The sequence below is a fragment of the Schistocerca cancellata genome, chromosome 12 (assembly GCF_023864275.1).
Source record: "Schistocerca cancellata isolate TAMUIC-IGC-003103 chromosome 12, iqSchCanc2.1, whole genome shotgun sequence".
Lineage (NCBI taxonomy): Eukaryota > Metazoa > Arthropoda > Insecta > Orthoptera > Acrididae > Schistocerca > Schistocerca cancellata.
In genome coordinates, this window is record NC_064637.1 from 109,512,502 (window position 1) to 109,534,102 (window position 21,601).

Here is a 21,601-nt window from a genome sequence, read left to right on the forward strand (position 1 = left end):
TCTACTGCAAGCTCTTTGCTTGGGCTTTAAAATGCATACCTTACAAGCTGTGTGCACTTGTTCGTTAGAACAGATGTGTTGCATGGTAGCAAAGATGACTTAAGTGCTCATAGCTCTTAAAGTATGTACTTTTAGAGCCCATGTTTACTGCACATTTCTTTCCTTGTTTTGGTCCATGCTACCACTCTTAAAAGTGCCAGCAAACAACTTACAGTAAAAAAAAGATTTGTTTCACAGCATTGAAAATGAAGTGGTGTACATAGCTTTTAGGGCATGCATTTTAGAGCCCGTTCGTATTGAGACTTCTTTGCTTCGAATGATTGCTCCTATATGCCCCCACCCCCTTCCTTTTTCCCACCTGTATTTCAACAGACTTGTCATTATCCCTTTATTTTCATCTTAAGCATGTCAAATAAAATCAAATTTCCATTGTAGGCCTGGTCTTAATTCTTATATGCTCATGTGATCGTTTGCTTGCACAAACAACTGCATCGACTGTAGCAGGGCCGATCACTTAGTTCAGTTGACTGAAATAGTGATTCAAAATCTTCAGTTCCTTCACTTGACTGGAATAGGGATTCCAAAACTTATCATGAAGACTGATGTTGGTGTGTCTGGTTTTTCTCCACCCTACGATGTTATTGCACATTGTCACAGTTTTTGAATGCTCTAGTGACATTATTAACATCTATTAAAAGAAAACTGTGTTTCAAACCAGTTTAAATATTTTATTTTGAGACTTAAATAATCAGAAAAACCTAAGAGGCACAGTTGGTAGCACACTGATCTCCTATTCCAGAGGACAGCGGTTCGTATCCCCCGTCTAGCCATCCAATTTTTCACTTTTCATGATTGTCCTGAATCGCAGATTCTGGGATGGTTCCTTTCAAAAGGCATTACTGTTTTCCTTCCCTGTCCTTCCTCAGCTACATCTCTTGTGACCCCACTATCGATGAGCATTAAACCCTTACCTTTCATTCACATTCACTGCTGTATTGTAGCACTTAAAAGTTTTTGGAAAACTGTCAGATAAACACCACATGAGAGTAGTGTCAGCTGAACTATGTCTCTGCCAATCTTCAACTGTAAATAATTGAACTAATGGGTATGATTTGCATTTTCTTGTCTTCCAGATAATGTTTTAAATGATATTCAAATAGATATATAATTATTTGATATATCTTGAAACATATTGATAAATCTGCTCCCTTAATAATTTTATAAGCGTGTCAGTATTTTTATTTTTTGCCATAGGGCTACTGTGATGTGTTCTACAAATGCAGAGCTGTGGATGCTGAGGGGCCGCTGGCTCGGCTCAAGAATCTCCTCTTCAATAAGGAGACGTTGCTCACTGTTGCTCAGTGGATCACGGTGGGTATCCGTAGAAAATTCTCCCTTCTGATTTACCGTCCTGTCAACAAAATACCGTCCAGTTGTACATAACTTTCTGCATTGACCACATATTATTAGGAAAGTACTAGGAATAATTAATTCATTCACAATAGAATTATCAGATTAACTGAAAGCTTTTATACCACTTTGCCAGATCACAACCAAATTGTCACATTTCAGCCTTAGCTAGACCAAGGACTACACTACAAATCTGTCAGTAACCACAACCTATTTTCGAAAAAATAATATAGATGCAAAAATATATTGTCAGTAGTCTGTTCTCTTCTCTTTCTGTTCATGCATATATGATGTCCTATGCCACACAACCATGATGTTGTGGGATAAAGGTGACATTCAGTATAGGTAGTTTCAGTTGGCATGAGTTATCTATCGAAATATTTCACTACTCTTTGTATATATATTGAATTAAAACTTTGTTGCTCTGCTGCAACGTATTATTGTTTGGAAATTACATTGTCGTAACCCACTCACTGGATTGTGGTGAGTTAATCGTCGAGAATGTCCAGAGTGGAATAAAAATGATTCCCATAAAAGAGAGACTATGAGGAGGAAGAAGAAGATGGACATACCCTTTCATAACTGCGGATTGGCTCTCATCATTGTTGTGGGAAGAGGCCCTGTGTCGTACTCTTTGACTCTCCCATTTTGCTATTGTATGCGCTGTTTAGCTTTTCATAGCACTGCGTGACAAGTGTTGATATACAGTATTATTACCAGAAAACTTTGAGGAATTGTAGGTCACATACGAGGTTGATTTTTGTGTGTGGTACGATTCATGTTCTCTTTAACCCACTGTTTATAACAACAACAGATGTATAGAAATTACATTTATTAAATGGATGTTTGTCACAGGAATTTGCTGTGATGTAACAAAAGGTTTTTCACTGTCTAATCCACTCACCACTGCTCCATAAATTAGAAAGATGCAGAATGAATGATACTGTACTGCTTTTGATTCAGTTCAAATCATATTCCAGTAGATCTGTGTGAATTGCAAGTGGGAGGGGGGGGGGGGGAGATAACCAAACAGCTTAGAATATTGGTGAAATTAGAATAGGATAAAGGCTCAACAACTACAGTTTAAAACTAACTGATCAAAGTCAAATCAGTAACTTAGGTATGCAGATTCTGTCAAATCCCTGTGGTTAGTTGTAGAAAGAGAGGGAGAATTATCGTCTTCCCACATAAGCTACTTGGCAAACAGCTTAAACAATCTTGCATTCACAAGGGATATACTGTAGTACTCAAGTGACTAGGAAAGTTGTTTGTTACAGCTACTTTGGGTCCGTTGTAAGATTAGAATAATCTTCTGGGGTAATGCAATTAGTGTGAACAGGCTACTGTTACTGAAAAAAGTTATTATTAGAAGTATATTTAATATTGAGCCTAATGAGTCATGCCAACTGCTATTTAGGGATCTATATATTTTAGCTATTCCATGTATTTAAATTTGTGAACTGTTTATTTTTATATATAACAAGTCATAAATATTAATCAATAAGGAACCATTTTCAACATATGTATGATACTAAAAGCAATGAAAAGAAAATTTCATGATGCTGAAAGAAAAATTAGATGTCATCCTTTTGCGAAGATGTTATTATTGACTTGTAGAATTTTTCAATGTCGATAAAGCTGTCTCTGTAGAGGAATGTGATAAAACATGCACTGATAGTTGTAAATTGTGATTAATTGGGTTTATTCAATACTGTATATGTCTCGATTACCTTATTTACATTGAACAATTCCCTGTACATTAAATCAGTGACTTATGTCTATATGAAATGAGATAATAAAACTGTGATCCTGATTCTGATATAAATTTACAACAGGCGATGAAACGGTCTGTCCTGAACACCATTACATGCAATGAAAAACACATTAGTTAGTAGTTACATATGGCTGAACACTTCAAAACTTTCAACTGTATTTTCTTGCAGGAATACTGGTGGGCAGTTCTGTTGATGGGCGTAGCGTTCATCATCTTCATGGGACTGTTCATAAAGTGCTGTGCTGTCCACACACCCTCATCGAATCCAAAGAAGCCACCTGCCCGACGCTTTAGCGAAACACTGCGTCACCCCATGAGCACACTTAGAAGAATGGTGAGTCAGCATTGATCTGCATTTGGCACACTTCATATATACTTGCATTGTCATTTATTTCATCTGTGACATTTAAGATCCTCCTTGAGAAATTGGGGACATGACTTGTTAGCTCTTAAATACTTTATTGTGGAAAATGCTTTATTGTGGATACTAAAGACTATTTATTCTCTTAATGTGTTGTTCTCATTCAGCAGTATTTGTTGTTTTTGGTCTATTTGCTACACTGATGATTTGAATACGAATGGGAAGAATGTTTCAGTGACCCCAATGAATAGCAAAGATGTGGAATGAAAGTTGAATTTTTGAAATATGTTGTATATTTTGATTGGAATGACCCTTGTATGTTTTATAAAGAAATAAGCTGAAAATCTGGCATTGCTGGGGTATTCATTTTACCAATTTCTGTAAGAAACAAAACCTTACATGTACTCTTGCAATAGACTTGGTGTGACGTGATTCTCAATGGTTTCTGTAAGCTGGGTGTAGCTGCTTTGTGTGTCTGCACACGATTTTCTAAACATCTCTGTGTCGATGCCTCTTCATTGCTCTACAGATGGCTCGTGTTTCTGCTTACAGCCATTTGCGCTTCATGGTTAAAAGTTATCAAAAGCCCTGTCAGGTGTCAAAGATTTTCTTAAGTTGAGTCATCTGTAGGAGTGTCTTAGTAGTAAAGAGTAATTGTACTAAAACTTCATTCATGGTGCGGCATTTTTCCATGCAACTCAGTGTTTATGATATCATATCTCTTAAACTGTGTGTCATACAAAGATAGATCTGTGTAGGTAAATTCAATTTTGTGTACATATAGTTTGCAAAATGCATTGCAAATGGAGTTAGTAGCAAAGAAATAATAAGTTCAAATGGCATGCACAGTGCTGCAATTTTTCGCGTGTTTCGTTGTTTGTAGCATCATATCTCCTGAACCATGGTAGGTAGATAGCTTTTACCCATACGACAGCTGTTGCTGGACAGTAAGGGATATGTGTACCAAGTTTGATTGAAATTGATCCAGTGGTTTAGGAGGAATACGGACACATTTACATGCATACATCCTTTTTTATAATATGTTTGGATGTTCACTGTTTAACTGTTTTTGAGTTTTCAATGTAAGAAACTGAAATACGGACAGTCGCTGGACTTTTATTCAGTTAAAAATACAACTGATTGAAGGTAGTCACATTTATTAATTTCCCTCTATGCATTTTGAAGGGTTGTACTTATATCAGGTATATGTCAGTCAGGAAGGTATTGATGCTTTATATGTATGAATTTTGTGGGCAACCTGTCACAGGCCCCAGTTTATCAAATTTACATTATATAGTGTATATTTAGGTTGCCATACAAAGTGTATGTGATGTAAATATAACTGAAAAACCAGCTTGTGACCACTGTTTCTTAAAAACGTCATACTTACATATCATCGATGCCTTATTGACATAAATCTGCCTGCTGATAGAGGCATACCGTATTTACTCGAATCTAAGCCGCACTTTTTTTCCAGTTTTTGTAATCCAAAAAACCGCCTGCGACTTAGAATCGAGTGCAAAGCAAGCAGAAGTTCTGAAAAATGTTGGTAGGTGCCGCCACAACTAATTTCTGCCGTCGAATATATGTAGCGCTACACAGGCATGCTTTGTAGGCACAAAGATACATACTGGGGCCAAAACCTCTGCGTCAGTAAATAAATTTAAAAAAAGATGGAAGACGAGGTTTTTTTTCTCCGCCCCGAGTTTCAACCCTACATTTTCATACATTATCCAGCGAAGTAAATACAAATTCCGTATTGTTCATCTTCAAATGTAGCAGAATTTCAATGTACTACGAAAATCCGACTGGCAAGACTGTTTGGGATGTTTGTCAATATGGCCAACTCTATGTTCTGAATTTTTTTCTACCTGTGAGAAGAGATAGTTGCCAATAGGAACCTGATGAAATTTGAATCACATACAGTATTCTCTTCGCCATAAGAATAATAAGAACATAAACATTTTGCCATGTATTCTCTCGTGTTTGCTGCTATCTCATTTAAATCCTGTCTGCCTAATAAACTACAAAACTAGAGTGAGACAACAGCAAACGCGGAAGAATATACATATCGTGTCATGTTTATATTTGTATTATACTTATGCCTAATAGTGATAGTCAGAAATGAAGCACGGCAACAGACTAGATTTTTAAATTTAAGATGACTCTAATTTCTGTGCAGAATTTGATGTACTAAAGAAGCAGCCGCAAAGATTTTCAAACGGAGAAAAATTTTCGCCTAACTCTCGTTCAGAACATGTTCTATCATACGCAGTCTATTATATGGTTCTTGTTGATCATTATCAAAGAAAGCAGCAGTCTATATAACAACAAATAGCAGTCTCTTGCCGTTGTTTTGCTAATGAGACGATTCCTCTCTCTCTCTCTCTCTCTCTCTCTCTCTCATAAGCAGCGGTAGCGCGCACAAAAGCAAGCCATGCCGTGAGCGGCAACAGGCCGTAAACACACACTATAAGAATGCGACAAACAATGCATGACACAGTACAGTAATGCATTTTCAGCTTAGAGTGACGTAAACACCTATAACAAAGAAAACGGCACTTATCAGATGAAAGCAAAATAAGCAATCGATTCAAACCAGACGAAGAATGTGAAAAAGGAAGGGTACCCGTACAAATACGGATGGAGCGCCTGACGCATAGCAAGAGTTACCTGGTAAAGTTTAACTGCTAAGCTTACGACTCGAACCAAACTACTGTAGGTGTATTGTCATTCATTCGACCTAAATTGTGTCTCATATTACAATGGACCAGCTTTGTTTCGATTTGGAGGTGCGGCCTAAAACTTTTCTCTCTCCTTGAATTTCGAGTCTCAAATTTCAGGTGCGGCTTAGATTCGGGAAATTTTTTTTCCTTTATTTCGAGTCTCATTTTTTAGGTGCGGCTTACATCTGTGTGCGGCTTAGATTCGAGTAAATACGATAATCCTCTGAAACACATTCTTTACTTGTGCTTTTTGTATAACCCATTTATCAAAGAATGTCATTCACTGGCTCTTAACTATTCAGTTGTCTGTAAATGAAGAACCGACAAAAGTGTAAAGTTTTATGCCTCGATGCACCAGTTCGACAGCTGCAAAACTTGGTGAAGTAGTTTTTCTTGTCATGACTGAAACACAAACATTGTCAGAGCATGAAGACTGCTGGTTGGGCCTGGTATGAAAGCATGCATCTTCCCATCACAGCCTGCAAGTTCTCTGTGAATGATAAATCAGGTAACTGAACAAGTAAGTCAAGAGTCGGTATAGTCTTCAGGGTATCTGTGGTGTGGCGTCTTGCATTATCCTGCTGGAATATTATCAGTTGGTAGCCTGATTGTGAAGATTATGACCAGTAGGGTTTACCATACTTGCCGCATACTGGCAAACATTCGATGTCCCTTAACAGTTATCAGTTCTTTTGTCTCATCCAGTCACTCCCCACACCGTTACTCCAGGAGTTGGAGAGGTTTGGATCTTGAGAATTACTGCTTCCTGTGACCTTTCACCAGGTTGTCTACAGACAGGGTTGTGTCAATCTGACTGCCACAGACAGAAGCGAGATTCATTTGTGAATACAACAGAAGGTCACTTAATGTTCCAGTTCATTCTGGATTTGCACAGTGCAAGTATCTTTAGTCGGTGACAGATGACTTGTGGAAACTCAACATCTCACCCAGTTTCCAGGTATTGGTGACATTCTGCCTGTAAGCTGTGCCCAGATTTCAGTTATTGCCATCTGTCTATTTGTCAGAGCTAGAGAAACAATCCTATGATTTTGTCACGGAATAGCCGGCCGCGGTGGCCATGCGGTTCTAGGTGCTGTAGTCCGGAACCGCGCGACTGCTACGGTCGCAGGTTCGAATCCTGCCTCGGGCATGGATGTGTGTGATGTGCTTAGGTTAGTTAGGTTTAAGTAGTTCTAAGTTCTAGGGGACTGATGACCTCCGATGTTAAGTCCCATAGTGCTCAGAGCCATTTGAACCAATTTTGTCTTGGAATACTTCTTCTCAAAGGACCTGTGCCTATTTTTCTGCCTGCACTGATGTCCTGAGTCCATTTCATCACCACTCATTCTGCTGTCACTGCACTGCATTGTCTTGGCAACCTTATGATGCTCCCTTCTCCGCGTGTCGATGATTCAGCCTTTCACAAAGTGTGAAAGGTGGTAATAACCTGCATATGCTCATCCTTTTGGTATGCTGTGTTGCACTCTCTGTGTGAAAAGTTCCAGCATCGTTAGATGCATCAAGTAGCCATTATGCAGTCACACCATTCATTATCTGAATAAAGGCTTTTTTCTGTACTGAAAATACAGACAATATGCTCACATAAGTATGACTGTTTAATCAATGAATCTTGCAGGTATGCAGGGCATACAGATACTAGAGTATTACTTTGTTAGCATTCAGTCAAAGTGTATGTGGTGTAATACTTGCCATTTTCCTCGGTGTATGTCATATATGAGTGCTATTCATAAAGTAACTCCAAGTTATTGAAAAAAAGTGAGTGAAGTTACAGAAATCATTTTATGATACTGTGAAACTACACATACTACGTTGTTTTTTCACTTAGTTTCCAGTGACATTGAGACATTTGTCGTAGAATCTGACAAGTTTTGAAAGTCTGGAGTCATAGAATTCTGCTGCCTGTGACTGACAGCAACCTACGACACTGGTTTTCTGCTCTGTCACTGCCAAACCAATTCTAGCCAAGCTGCTTCGTCATGTGAACCAAGAGTCAGTAATTGCTAGGCACCAAATTCGGGCTATAGGGTGTATGACCTAGTACTTCCCATTTGAACTCTCACAGTTCGTTTAAAGTACGTTTCACAGTGTGCTGGAGGGTGTCGTCATGCAGTAAAAGCAACCCAGACTCAATGTGCCATGACATTTGTTTTATATGTCACTCCTCTAATTTGTTAGTGTGTTACAGTAACTTTCAGTGGTAATTGTGTCACTTCTCTCCAAGGACTGCACTAGCAAAATTCCTATTCTGTCCCTGAAGGCAGTTTCCATGAGTTTCTGACTGGAAAAGTGTTTGACGACACTTTGAGGGTTTCACAAGTGCCCCAGTATGGTTGCACTGCATTGACTGAAGTTCTGTTTTTGCATTCACATACTGCGTACATGTCTTGTCCTCTGTCACAGTGTGGTCAAGAAAAGCATCATTTTCTGCCATATGCTGAACATTTTGTTCTTCAGAAAGTGTTTAGGTGTCCATCTGACATTAAATTTCCAGCAGCCCAAATCTTCTGTAATAGCTTTTAACAGAAGAGTATGACTAATCACTGGAAAATGAACACAAAGCTCCAAATGTTGAATCTGTGGTTTTCTCAAACTCTTTCATCAACTAAATGAATCAGATCTGCATTTGTAATACTTGGTTGTCCACTTTTCTCTTCATCGTGGACACTGGTTCATTCACCTGTTTTTGAACATACGGTGTTGGCGTCTTACACCACCTTCACTCCTTACATTTGGCCCATAAGCTTCACAAAGTTTTGGATGGATTTCATTAGCTTTACAGTTTTTCCCACAAGAAACCTTATTACAGAACATACCACACAACTGGTGGGGCTTGAGATGGCAGCAAACATTTTGAAAGCATGTGGCTCAGAGACGACCAAAGAAACAGCATTAATTCTCCACCGCACAAGGCGTATTGGTTCAAGGTGCATTCCAACCTAAGAGCGGCACCACTATCTTTGCTGTGGCACCACTATCTTTGCTGTTATGCGTGCCTTATGAAAATGGAAACTACCATATTTGCATGAATATAGGCTGCACTATTTTTCTTAAATTTTGGTTTAAAAAATCTTGGTGCAGCCTATAATAGAGATATTTTCCTCAGATCATAAACTCTCAGTTTCAAAATGACATGTAAACACATCTTCTGGGTTGAAATAAATATCATTACAAGTTACTGTACCTAATTTTGTAACCCATAAAATACATGAGAAGAAAGTAGGACAAAAACTTACACATTGTTTGCAAATACATTACTGCTTTTGAAGAGACAAACCACTGGACCGCTGCTTTTTGGTGTCATATGTACACAAGGTTCCCTGCATTGTTTACTGTAGTGCTGTTCGGCATATCAGAATAGCCCATTGTTTGGCCTGCATTCCCTGTTTGGAAATATAAATAACAACTTCTGCATTGATGCTAGTTCCTTTAATGCTGGAAATGTGACAAATTGTTTTTGTAAGCTTGAGGGAGTTGTTGCACAATTGTAGTTCTGCAACAAGATTATTTCATTGCATAAATTCCATTTGCAAAATGTTCATGTTATTTTGTAGCGTTCAGTTGTAGCAGCATTTCCAAATTTCCTGTATTAAACTACAAAATCAGGTACATCTCTTTCCATATCTGGATATTTGTTCTTTTGCTCTAGAACTGAACACAGACTTTCCAAACTATTTAAGACTTTTCTTCTTCTGCGCACCACCGATGAATGTTTTTTTCACCTACATGAAATCTACATCTGGCTTCCAACTTTCCATTTTCCTTTGCATAAAACACTCCTGGAAATTGAAGTAAGAACAACGTGAATTCATTGTCCCAGGAAGGGGAAACTTTATTGACACATTCCTGGGGTCAGATACATCACATGATCACACTGACAGAACCACAGGCACATAGACACAGGCACATAGACACAGGCAACAGAGCATGCACAATGTCGGCACTAGTACGGTGTATATCCACCTTTCGCAGCAATGCAGGCTGCTATTCTCCCATGGAGACGATCGTAGAGATGCTGGATGTAGTCCTGTGGAACGGCTTGCCATGCCATTTCCACCTGGCGCCCCAGTTGGACCAGCGTTCGTGCTGGATGTGCAGACCGCGTGAGACGACGCTTCATCCAGTCCCAAACATGCTCAATGGGGGACAGATCCGGAGATCTTGCTGGCCAGGGTAGTTGACTTACACCTTCTAGAGCACGTTGGGTGGCACAGGATACATGCGGACGTGCATTGTCCTGTTGGAACAGCAAGTTCCCTTGCCGGTCTAGGAATGGTAGAACGATGGGTTCGATGACGGTTTGGATGTACCGTGCACTATTCAGTGTCCCCTCGACGATCACCAGTGGTGTACGGCCAGTGTAGGAGATCGCTCCCCACACCATGATGCCGGGTGTTGGCCCTGTGTGCTTCGGTCGTATGCAGTCCTGATTGTGGCGCTCACCTGCACGGCGCCAAACACGCATACGACCATCATTGGCACCAAGGCAGAAGCGACTCTCATCGCTAAAGACGACACGTCTCCATTCGTCCCTCCATTCACGCCTGTCGCGACACCACTGGAGGCGGGCTGCACGATGTTGGGGCGTGAGCGGAAGAAGGCCTAACGGTGTGCGGGACCGTAGCCCAGCTTCATGAAGACGGTTGTGAATGGTCCTCGCCGATACCCCAGGAGCAACAGTGTCCCTAATTTGCTGGGAAGTGGCGGTGCGGTCCCCTACGGCACTGCGTAGGATCCTACGGTCTTGGCGTGCATCCGTGCGTCGCTGCGGTCCAGTCCCAGGTCGACGGGCACGTGCACCTTCCGCCGACCACTGGCGACAACATCGATGTACTGTGGAGACCTCACGCCCCACATGTTGAGCAATTCGGCAGTACGTCCACCCGGCCTCCCGCATGCCCACTATATGCCCTCGCTCAAAGTCCGTCAACTGCACATACAGTTCACGTCCACGCTGTCGCGGCATGCTACCAGTGTTAAAGACTGCGATGGAGCTCCGTATGCCACGGCAAACTGGCTGACACTGACGGCGGCGGTGCACAAATGCTGCGCAGCTAGCGCCATTCGACGGCCAACACCGCGGTTCCTGGTGTGTCCGCTGTGCCGTGCGTGTGATCATTGCTTGTACAGCCCTCTCGCAGTGTCCGGAGCAAGTATGGTGGGTCTGACACACCGGTGTCAATGTGTTCTTTTTTCCATTTCCAGGAGTGTACGTAGCAGATAAATTTAAGTTGCTCAATTGTTACGTAATGTTGCCGACATAATTTAGTATCTGCATCATGTACATACTAGTATGAGGGAGTTCCCAAAAAAGAAAAGAGGGGATAAAATTGCCATGGGCAGAACTTGTGTAGTACACATTTCTGCCACTGGACACTCATTGCCAGTTCAGTGCCGCTTGTCTTGTCAACCTGGCTTGTTCTGTTCATCATCAGTGATTGTTTTTGCTAGTGGTGTTTGTTCTTGTTATGTTCTTTTTGATGGCAAGTTTAAGTGAACAGCTTGCAGCTGTGAATTTTTGTTTTCTATTTGGTAATGTGGGAAAGACTCAACTGTACGAGTGGTTTGCTTGATTTAAAAAAGGCCAAATTTCGATTAATGACAAACAACATTCTGGATGTCCATCTACTGCCTGAAAATATTGAAAAAATTCGAGAGCTTGTGCTCACAGACCATCAACAGACAACTGATCAACTGTCAGAGATTACTGGGTTACCTCGGAGCTCGTTTCAGCGAATTTTTGGTAGGTAGGAGACTGGTTCTTCCATCACCACAAAGCACCTACACACACAGTCATCTGTGTTAGACAGTTTTGGCCAAAAATGACACGGTTCCACTGCCCCATGCACCTTACTTGCCTTACTCTGTGCGATGTTTTCTTATTGTCACGAATGAAAAGGGGTATGAAAGGACACCAGTTTGACAACACTGAAGAAGTCAGGAATAAAAATGAGGGAGGAGCTGTTGGCCATTTCTAAAGATGACTACAGAAAAATGCTTTGAGTAGTGGAAGGACCAGTAGAGCAAATGTGTTAGTTGTAATGGAGAGTGTTCTGAAGGGGATGAGGTTGTTTTGTAAACAATTCAAAAATATATAGCTTTTAAAAATAATTGTGGTTTTTCTGTGTATTCCCTCATTAGTAGCAGTAACAGTAGCAGCAGCAGCAGCAGTAGTAGTAGTAGTAGTAGTAGTAGTAGTACCACAATCTCACCTAGCAGTAAGAATGAGATTTTCACTCTGCAGTGGAGTGTGCGCTGATATGAAACTTCCTGGCAGATTAAAACTGTGTGCCCGACCGAGACTCGAACTCGGGACCTTTGCCTTTCGCGGGCAAGTGCTCTACCAACTGAGCTACCGAAGCACGACTCACGCCCGGTACTCAAAGCTTTACTTCTGCCAGTAGAGCACTTGCCCGCGAAAGGCTATGGTCCCGAGTTCGAGTCTCGGTCGGGCACACAGTTTTAATCTGCCAGGATGTTTCACCTAGCAGTACTATGTAATCGGAAGTAAATTCAGCAGTGCAGCCTGTTTAGAGATTTACATTTTACTATAAACTCATGTCAAAAGTTATGTGTGTCTCATATGTGCGTGCAGCCTGTATTCATGCAGATATGGTACTTCATGAATAGCCCTCATAGGTATGGTAATGGGAAGTCCTGATGGAATATAAATAATGTAAAGAATAAAATTAACAACCCACGAAATACTGGATTTGCAGAATCGTGAAAACGCATGTAAAAGAGATTGAGAACTTTTCTAGTTTTCTCTGTGTGTGTGTGTGTGTGTGTGTGTGTGTGTGTGTGTGTGTGTGTTTTCAATGACCTCAACAACACTCCTGTTGTTCAGTGAATGTACACCGTAAGTTAGAGAAAATTAGTCTAGAGCAGAATGCAAAGTTTTCTAGAGCCTAGACAGGAGACAGTTTGTTGCCTCATTATGAAATGTGGAGCCTGTAGCCCTGTCTTATGTGTGTGTGTTGCAGAGGGGACCCCCAGCGGGCCTGCCGGTCGGCTCGCACCACCCGGCGCAACTGCGGTCGGGCCCCTCGGGCCACTCCCGAGCCCCTGCCCACGGCTACGGGGAGGGGAGAGGTCAGTACTATGCTCCCAGAGGTAAGCCAGGAGCTCCCTAACCTACATACTTGTGGTATAAATTAATAGTCGTACCATTTATTCTCGGGTCATCAGTCAGTCGGTCTACCTTGACTTTGTCTCCTGTAGCAATGTCTTCGTAGTATCAGAGTAGTACATCCACCTGACATCTTAGTTTAATGGAAACCAATCCAGTTGTTGTTGAGAACTTTAGACTATTTTCAAGTGGTTATGCATCTTTCTTTCTTTCTTTCTTTCTTTTTTTTTTTTTTTTAAATCATTTGAAGTTGATTTACCCAGTAAAATTGTCAACAGCAACTGGAATGATTTTCATTAACTAAACAAACAGTTGCGGAATCAGCACACCCTCTGAACATGGAGAAAGTAATCATGGGTTACCCCAGGAGCCCTGAAACCGAGTGAAATTAAAATATAAAACATTTTTGTTTGAAAACTGTGCGTGCTAATACAACAGTTCTGGTTGATTGGTTTAACGGAAAAGTATCTGACATTCTCAAAAATGTTAATTATTGTGCTAGTTTTCTGGTGATTTAGCTGATACATCAACCAAAGATGTATCAACCCGTGCTACCAGTTACTTGGATGTCGCTAGAACAAAAAATATGAAAGCTTATCTTCCTAGGTTCTTGATTGTAAAATAATAGTGTGATAGTCTTTGTATACATTTTCCAATTTGCTCTTTCCAGATGAATCAAATAAATACACAATTATTATAGATCATTGATTCCACTTTAATTGTACTGATAAATTCAAATCCAATCTTCCACACTTCAGTTGTCTACAAAATACAAGAAATATCTAACCCATAACTGTACTACTACTAACAACAACAACAACAACAACAACAACAACCTGCTTGGCCTTGCACAGGTCCTTATATGAGAACATATCTATCCCTGATGCCAAACTGCTTTATTACGGTGTAAATAGGTAGATAAAAAATTACTCACCATATGACTGCAGGGGAAAATTACTCACCATATGACTGCAGGGGAACACATGCACAAAAGGTTTTAACTTTCACAAGCTTTTAGAACCAGTAGCTCCTTTGTCTGGCAGAAGGGTTGAAGGGGGAGGAAGAGGGGTGAAGGGAAAGGGCTGGAGAGGTTATTACAGTAGATGTTTTTGTAAAGTTAATAAAAATTACATATTCATAAAAACTTCAGCATACTAGTCAGATTTTTAATATACTCTGACTTTCTTCTTCTTGCCCCAGCCATGTAAAAAAATTTATAATTTGATTTTTCATACAAAATATTGTAAAATATTTTATAGATCAATTATTTTTTAAACATGCAACTTTTTGCTGAAGTACTTGATTATTTTAATTAATACCACTTACAGAGACTTATATTTTTAAGTTAGAACATTTACTGTCTTATGAACCGTGTGAAAGATTATTATCTACTAAACCATATACAATTTCAGCAATTTCTACTCATTAACTTCACAAAACTGTATTAAATGAGTGAATTATTACCTTTCTGCATTGCAAATTATAGTTTCAACATAATGGGAATGTGTATACATGAAATTCCAAACTGTCCTTAATTTGTAAATTGAGTGGTATGACTGACTAGCTATTTCAGGACATTCAGCTGTATGAAAAAGTTTTAAATAATCTATATGTATAAGGATGAGTGTCCATTTGTTTCTACATCTACATCTATATAGATATTGTGCAAGCCACCATATGGTGGGTGGCGGAGGGTACCCTGTACCACAACTAGTCATTTCCTTTCCTGTTCCACTCACAAATAGAGCAATGGAGAAATGACCATCTACATGCCTCTGTATGAGACCTGATTTCTCATATATTATCCTTGTGGTCTTTATGCACAATATATATTGGTGGCAGTAGAATCGTTCAGCAGTCACCTTCAGATGCCTATTCTCTAAATTTTCTCAACAGTGTTTCATGAAAAGAACATCGCCTTCCATCCAGGGATTCTCATTTGATTTCCCAAAGCATTTCCGTAAACATACATGGTGTTCAAACCTACTGTAACAGATCCAGCAGCCCACCTCTGAACTGCTTCCATATCTTCCTTAAATCTAATATGCTACAGATCCCAAACACTCAACCAGTAGTCAAGAATAGGTCTCACCAGTGTCCTATATGCAATCTTTTTTACAGGTGAACCGCTTTTTCATAAAATTTTCCCAATAAACCAAAGTCGACCAGTTGCCTTCCCTACCAGAGTTCCTCATTCCATAGCATATCACTTTGCAACATTATGCCCAGATATTTAAATGACTTGACTGTGTCAAGCAAGACACGAGTAATACTGTATCCGAACATTACAGGTTTGATCTTCCTACTGATCCACATTAACTTATATTTTTCTGCATTTAGGGTTAGCTGCCATTCATCACACCAATTAGAAATTTTGTCTAAGTCGTCTAGTATCTTCCTATAGTCACTCAACTTCGACACCTTACCACACACCACAGCATCATCAGAAAACAACTGCAGATTGCTGCTCACCATGTCAGCCAAATCATTTATGTACCAGGTGATTATAATTAAATTTCACTTATTTAACAAATTACAATATGGAAACTAATTACCATATGAGTACCAAACTTGGTGACATTAATGTCCAGATTTTCATGTGTCACAGCACCACCATCCAGTTCCAACTAAATTTTCTCAACAGTGTTTCTTGAAAAGAACATCGCCTTCCATTCAGGGATTCCCATTTGTTTTCCCAAAGCATTTCTATAAACTTACATAGTGTTCAAACTTACTGGTAACAAATCTAGCAGCCCGCTTCTGAACTGCCGTTGAGGTGCTGTGATCGGTCATAGTCTCAGACACTTGACCAGTCGCAGTGCACTTGTTGACATGTCAACATGAGCTTGGAAAAAAGGAGCAGGGCATTATTGGATTGTTGGTGAAGCTCTGTTATCAAAACAACAGTAATGCTGCAGCTGCACTTCGAGAATATCTCTGGCTGAAAGAGCTAATGGAAGGGTCCTCTTTCTCCATGCAGAGCATGATGAAGAAGTTAGAATCAACTAGAGAACTGGGCATTGCTCTGGGAAGAGGCTGACGACTGGTTGCACCACAAGTGGTTGATGAAATTGCTGTTGCTATGGCAGACAACACTGTGTGCAATTCCTGATCGTCAGGCTGTGCGCTTACTGTGTCATGACAGTTGAACATCCCATGGTCCACTGTATGAAAGATGCTTTGAACCATTTTCAAATTGTATCTGTACAAGATCCGTATTGTTCAGCATCTTGCACCACAGGATGCACAATGACATGTTGAAGTTGCTCTCCACTTTTTCACAAGGCCTGAAGTTGACGAGAGCTGGCCCTGGACCATTCTATGGACAGACGAAGCTTATTTTTCTCTGACAGGTGAGGTGATCACACAGAATTGCCGAGTGTGGGGATCTCCATCTCCCGCCACTGTGCACGAAGTTCCTCTGAGTGTTAAACATGTCACGGTATGGTGTGGCTTCATGGCTACGTTCACCATTGGCCCATTCTTTTTTGAACAGGTTGGCACTCTTTTTTGAACAGGTTGGCACCAAAGATGTGCAGTGTGACTGGCCAGCATTACTGCGATATGCTTTGCCAGCATATCATAGCCCCCCTACAGGAGAAAGGCGCCTTGAACAACAGTCTGCGCAGGATGGGGCCCCACCACACATGGCTCATGAAGTTAACCTGCTTCTCCAAAACACATTTGGAAACAATTGAATTATCAGGCAATCATATCCAAATGCTTGGCCAGCATGATCACCTGATCTCACTCCCTGTGATTTCTGGTTGTGGGGCTACCTGAAGGACAGGGTTTACCAGGGAATGATTCACACATGTGCTGATCTGAAGCGCAGCAGGTCAGGAGACGTAGCCAGCATACCTGTGGACATGCTTCATTCTGCTGTGCAGAATGCAATCCTGCACTTTCAGACTCTTCTGGACACTGATGGGCACCATCTTGAGTCCCATTTGTAGCAGTAATGGTATGATGCACCATAGCAGCACATTAAAAGTGTTTCAATTGAATTGATTCTGTAATTTCTCTTCCTCATGTCCTTGACATTAATGTTACCAAGTTTGGTGCTCATTTATTAGTTTCCATCTTATAATGTGTTAAATAGGGGAAGTTTAATTATAACCACCCGGTATATAGAGAACAACAGTGATCCTACCACATTTCCCTAGTGCACACCTGATGATTCTCTGGTCTCTGATGAACACTCACCGTCGAGGACAACATACTGGGTTCTATTATTTAAGAAATGTTTGAGCTACTTACATATCTGTGAATTTATTCCATATCTTCTTACCTTTGTTATCAGCCTGCAATGAGGCTCGGTGTCAAATGCTTTCCAGAAATTTAGAAATATGAAATCTGCCTGTTGCCCTTCATCCATAGTTCTCAGTATATCATGTAAGAAAAGGGCAGTTCATACAAATCTACGATTTTCCAATCTTTATGACATTTTGCACAGTTTACCTTCAAGACGAGAGGAAAATTGGTGTCTACAGAAGATTTCGTAATGTGACTTGAAACATACATGTGTGTAGTATATAAAGGGGAAATGTTGTTACAAAAAATCTTGACAAGTACTTGACTGATTCAAATATGCCCTTCAATTTGAAGTGATTGAAGTTTCCCATGCAGCTTTCATTTGCTATGAGTGTCAACAAGTCACAGGGTCCATCCCTTTGTGTGCCGGGCAATGCAGCTAGTTAATAATATAATGTATTGAATAATTCACTAAATGTTGTGTATTGTCTCCTCCTGTACAAAAGTTACATGTTAGATAGTGTAAACAACAGGTAAAAGTTACTGCTTTGGGATCTTATATACAACGGAAATCAGCAAAAATCACAGGCATGCTGTTGTGGCATGTCAGTATTGGAGTGGAGTTTGTTATGTAACAACTGACACTCTGATCATGAAGCTGTAACTTAAAAAATAATATACATTGAGAAAAAAAATTATATTGAAAAGATAGCAGACAGATTTCGTCATTATGTTTTCCATCCCATCTGGTAAGCCTCCACTGACCTGGGGTCCTGGATGACTTTTCTGCATTGTACCGCTTTTCCTAAACCTTGCCAGCCCTTTTCCTTCACTCCTCTCTTCCTTCCCCTTAAACCCTTCTGCTAGAAGGAGCCGCCACAGGTTCCAAAAGCTTGCAAACTTTAATACCTTTGTGTTTTCTTTCCTCGATTTGGTAAGTGGATTCTCTCTCTCTCTCTCCAATTATATGATATTTTCAAAAATGGATTATTGTCATTGATTTATTACCATGTGTGGCCATCATTCCTTCTTATATAACCCTCTTGTCGGTCCTAGTTTCATGTCTTGTTCAAACTATCACCTGTTTTCTACTTTATGTGCTATTTTGCTTGTTTATTTATTGGAAGAACTTATATTGTCCAGCATCTTGTCCCTATGTGTTTTCTAGTATCAGTTTCCATGACGGGTCCATTGTTATTTACTAATCTGCATATAGGAATTTGTTTACAGTTCACTATACTTCAGAGATTTCTCCCAATAATCTTCCACTGATGTATTTGCAAATTTTACAGCTATTTTCTTTCCCACTCTCCTCTTACCTTGCTTATACATAATACTTTCACTTTTTTGTATGTTTGTTTTTTGTCAGACTGCTGTGATTGATTTTCACTGTCTTCTCCTATTTTTGTCAAACACAGTAGATTACATTTTCTCCAATGACTTCCTCTTTTGTTTGCCTAGTTTCTGAAATTTTGTCTAGTTTCACGACTTTTCCAATGTAATTTTTGTTTCCAAATCATAGGCCACTTTTCTGGTGAGAAATTCTCATCCACTTATTACATCTTGTTAACCTTTGTCTGTTCTCATGATTTTTGTATGAATTTTTCTGATTTTCCCAATCTTTTTCGTTGCTTTTCTTGTGTTTTTCTACCATCTGCTTCTCCTTTTTGCGGCTCCCACCGTCTCTAGCACTCCCAAACCCTCATCTCTCGCCATGATGAATCCCATCCCATATTACACCCATTCCTTTCAAAAACATGCTTTTGCACTATCAAAACCAAGGTCCCACATCCTGTTTCCTGAAACATGCTTGTCCCTTGGAGTTACTCCCAAAGGCCTAACACTGAAAGTTCCTGTTTCTGGACGTAATACTACTTTACACCAGTCTCTTTTACAGTTTCAAATACAGCAATGTCTCACATTTATCCAGCTAATCCTTAAACTAAATGCCTCATCTGCCAATTTCCACTCCACCAGGCTCCTCTCCTTGTACAAAATCCTGCACTTATTTGCCCCTCTTGTTTCCTTGCATGATATCGTCCACCAAGCCAACTTCAGGCTGCAACAACATGCCAGACTTCACCTAAAAAGGCTGTCCCATCTTCTTGTAAACTACCTCAACAGTGGTGATCCCTTCCTGCCCCTCTTCAGCTCCTTAAACAGCCACACCATCAACCACTACTCCTCTCCTACAAACCAAGCTTGTCCAACCTCCCTAACATCCCACAGCCTTCACCACTGCCTGCCCGATCAATAACAACTGTCATGACAGTACAGTGTTCCCAACCTCACATCTGAAGCAGCCTCCCTCCCCTACCCCTCCCCTGAATTATCTGTATTATCCATGGGCCTCACTTTCACCCCTAAACCTACATTTAATCATACCGCTTGGGTCTTCACCTACTTTCCTTCACATGTAATGTCAACTGGGACTATCACTTTGCAACCAAATCCCAAAACCAACAGCAAACCTGACATTGAACCTTGCCTTGGACAGTTTTGACCATGACCCCAACTTGACCCACTGCCGCTACCACAAAAGCATCCCTTACAAGCCTTCCAAGAATTTCTCATATCCAGCACTGCATCACAATCCTTCCTCAGGTCTCTACAACATGATCCTAAACTGTCATCTACAGAACTCTAGGCTCTTTGTTTCCTAAAAGTTGATGATTCTATCATCATCCTCCCAGCAGGCATGGATCTACCTCTGTGCTACTTGACCAATGTGAATATGTGTACCAGCTACAAGACACCTCCAGGTACAGCACATGCCATGAAGATAAGCACCCACCGAGCGAATATCTGCCATAGCTGATCAACTCCTGCAACCCATAGACTTCCTTCCTATATTAAAGAAACCAGCCATTTCCTAGAGTTCTGAAATCTGTGCCCATCCCACTCCTATTGCACATCTTGCTTGTCACCAGTGATGCCACCTCCCTCTATACCAACATCCCCCATGTACATGGGCTGCCTGCTGCTGAACATTTTCCTGGATTCCATAAGCCTTTAGAACGTGGTCTGGTTTAGATACATTGATGACATCTTTGTGGACTCAGGGGGAGGCTGCCATGTCAAAATTCTTGAAATTTCTAAATATATTCTTTAAATTAAATTTCATATGGTTATATTCTAAATCATTGAAGGTCAGTCACACACATTACACTGTGTAGAGTCTTTCTTTCTTATTGTATCCAGGAAGTCTCCCCTGACTGGGGGTTCTGGGTGACGTTTCCAAATTCTACCCCCTTTTCGTAAACCTCAGCAGTTCATTTCCTTCATCGCTCTTCCTTCCCCTTCAACCCTTCTGCCAGAAGAAGGAGCGACTGGCTCCAGAAGCTTGCAAACTTCAATACATTTTATATGTGTGTTCTCTCATGAACTCAAAATGCAGAAAACCTTGTGCTCCACACTCGCCATTTCTCTCACAACTGACAATGAAGCAGAATGATGTCTCTATTGTCGCGCGAACTCTACTGGCCACTTCTGAAAGCATCACTGCCTGCCCACAGCCGCCCACCAGAAACTTCGAAACTTCCTCTTTTCATTGGTGTAAAGCTTGTTTATTTTGAATTTGTACTTGAATACATACGAATTTTTGAAAATGTGGTACATCATTTAGAATAACCCTGTTCTATGGAATACACTTTTTAATGTTTACATAACAGTAGTGTAATCAAATAAAAGGACACTAAAGTTGCAATATTAACCACTAAAATCAACACTTCTCATATCAGATGTGAGAGTACAGTCACAATCTTAAAAATTAAAATAAACATTTTCCATAGAGATATCACCACTTGCAGAAGTAGATAAACTTTGCAACATTATTTGTATCGTGGAACTCGTTTTATATTGAAACACAAGTGTTGTATCAGCCATTTATATAGCTTTATTTTGAAATTTTTGTATGGCCTCTATCTAGC

The 21,601-nt window shown here is 40.4% G+C and overlaps 1 protein-coding gene across 2 annotated transcripts in view; it reads left to right on the forward strand.

Annotated features, from left to right (window-relative positions):
* LOC126109384 (disintegrin and metalloproteinase domain-containing protein 10) overlaps positions 1 to 21,601 on the forward strand; it is a 512,346-nt gene that overhangs the window by 488,407 nt on the left and 2,338 nt on the right. The window contains exons 12-14 of one of the 2 annotated variants that reach the window (XM_049914406.1): positions 1,255 to 1,371; positions 3,354 to 3,518; positions 13,273 to 13,402. In XM_049914406.1, coding sequence (XP_049770363.1) covers positions 1,255 to 1,371; positions 3,354 to 3,518; positions 13,273 to 13,402 — 412 coding nt within the window. The remainder of the gene's footprint in view (positions 1 to 1,254; positions 1,372 to 3,353; positions 3,519 to 13,272; positions 13,403 to 21,601) is intronic. The other variant, XM_049914407.1, reaches the window with a different exon arrangement.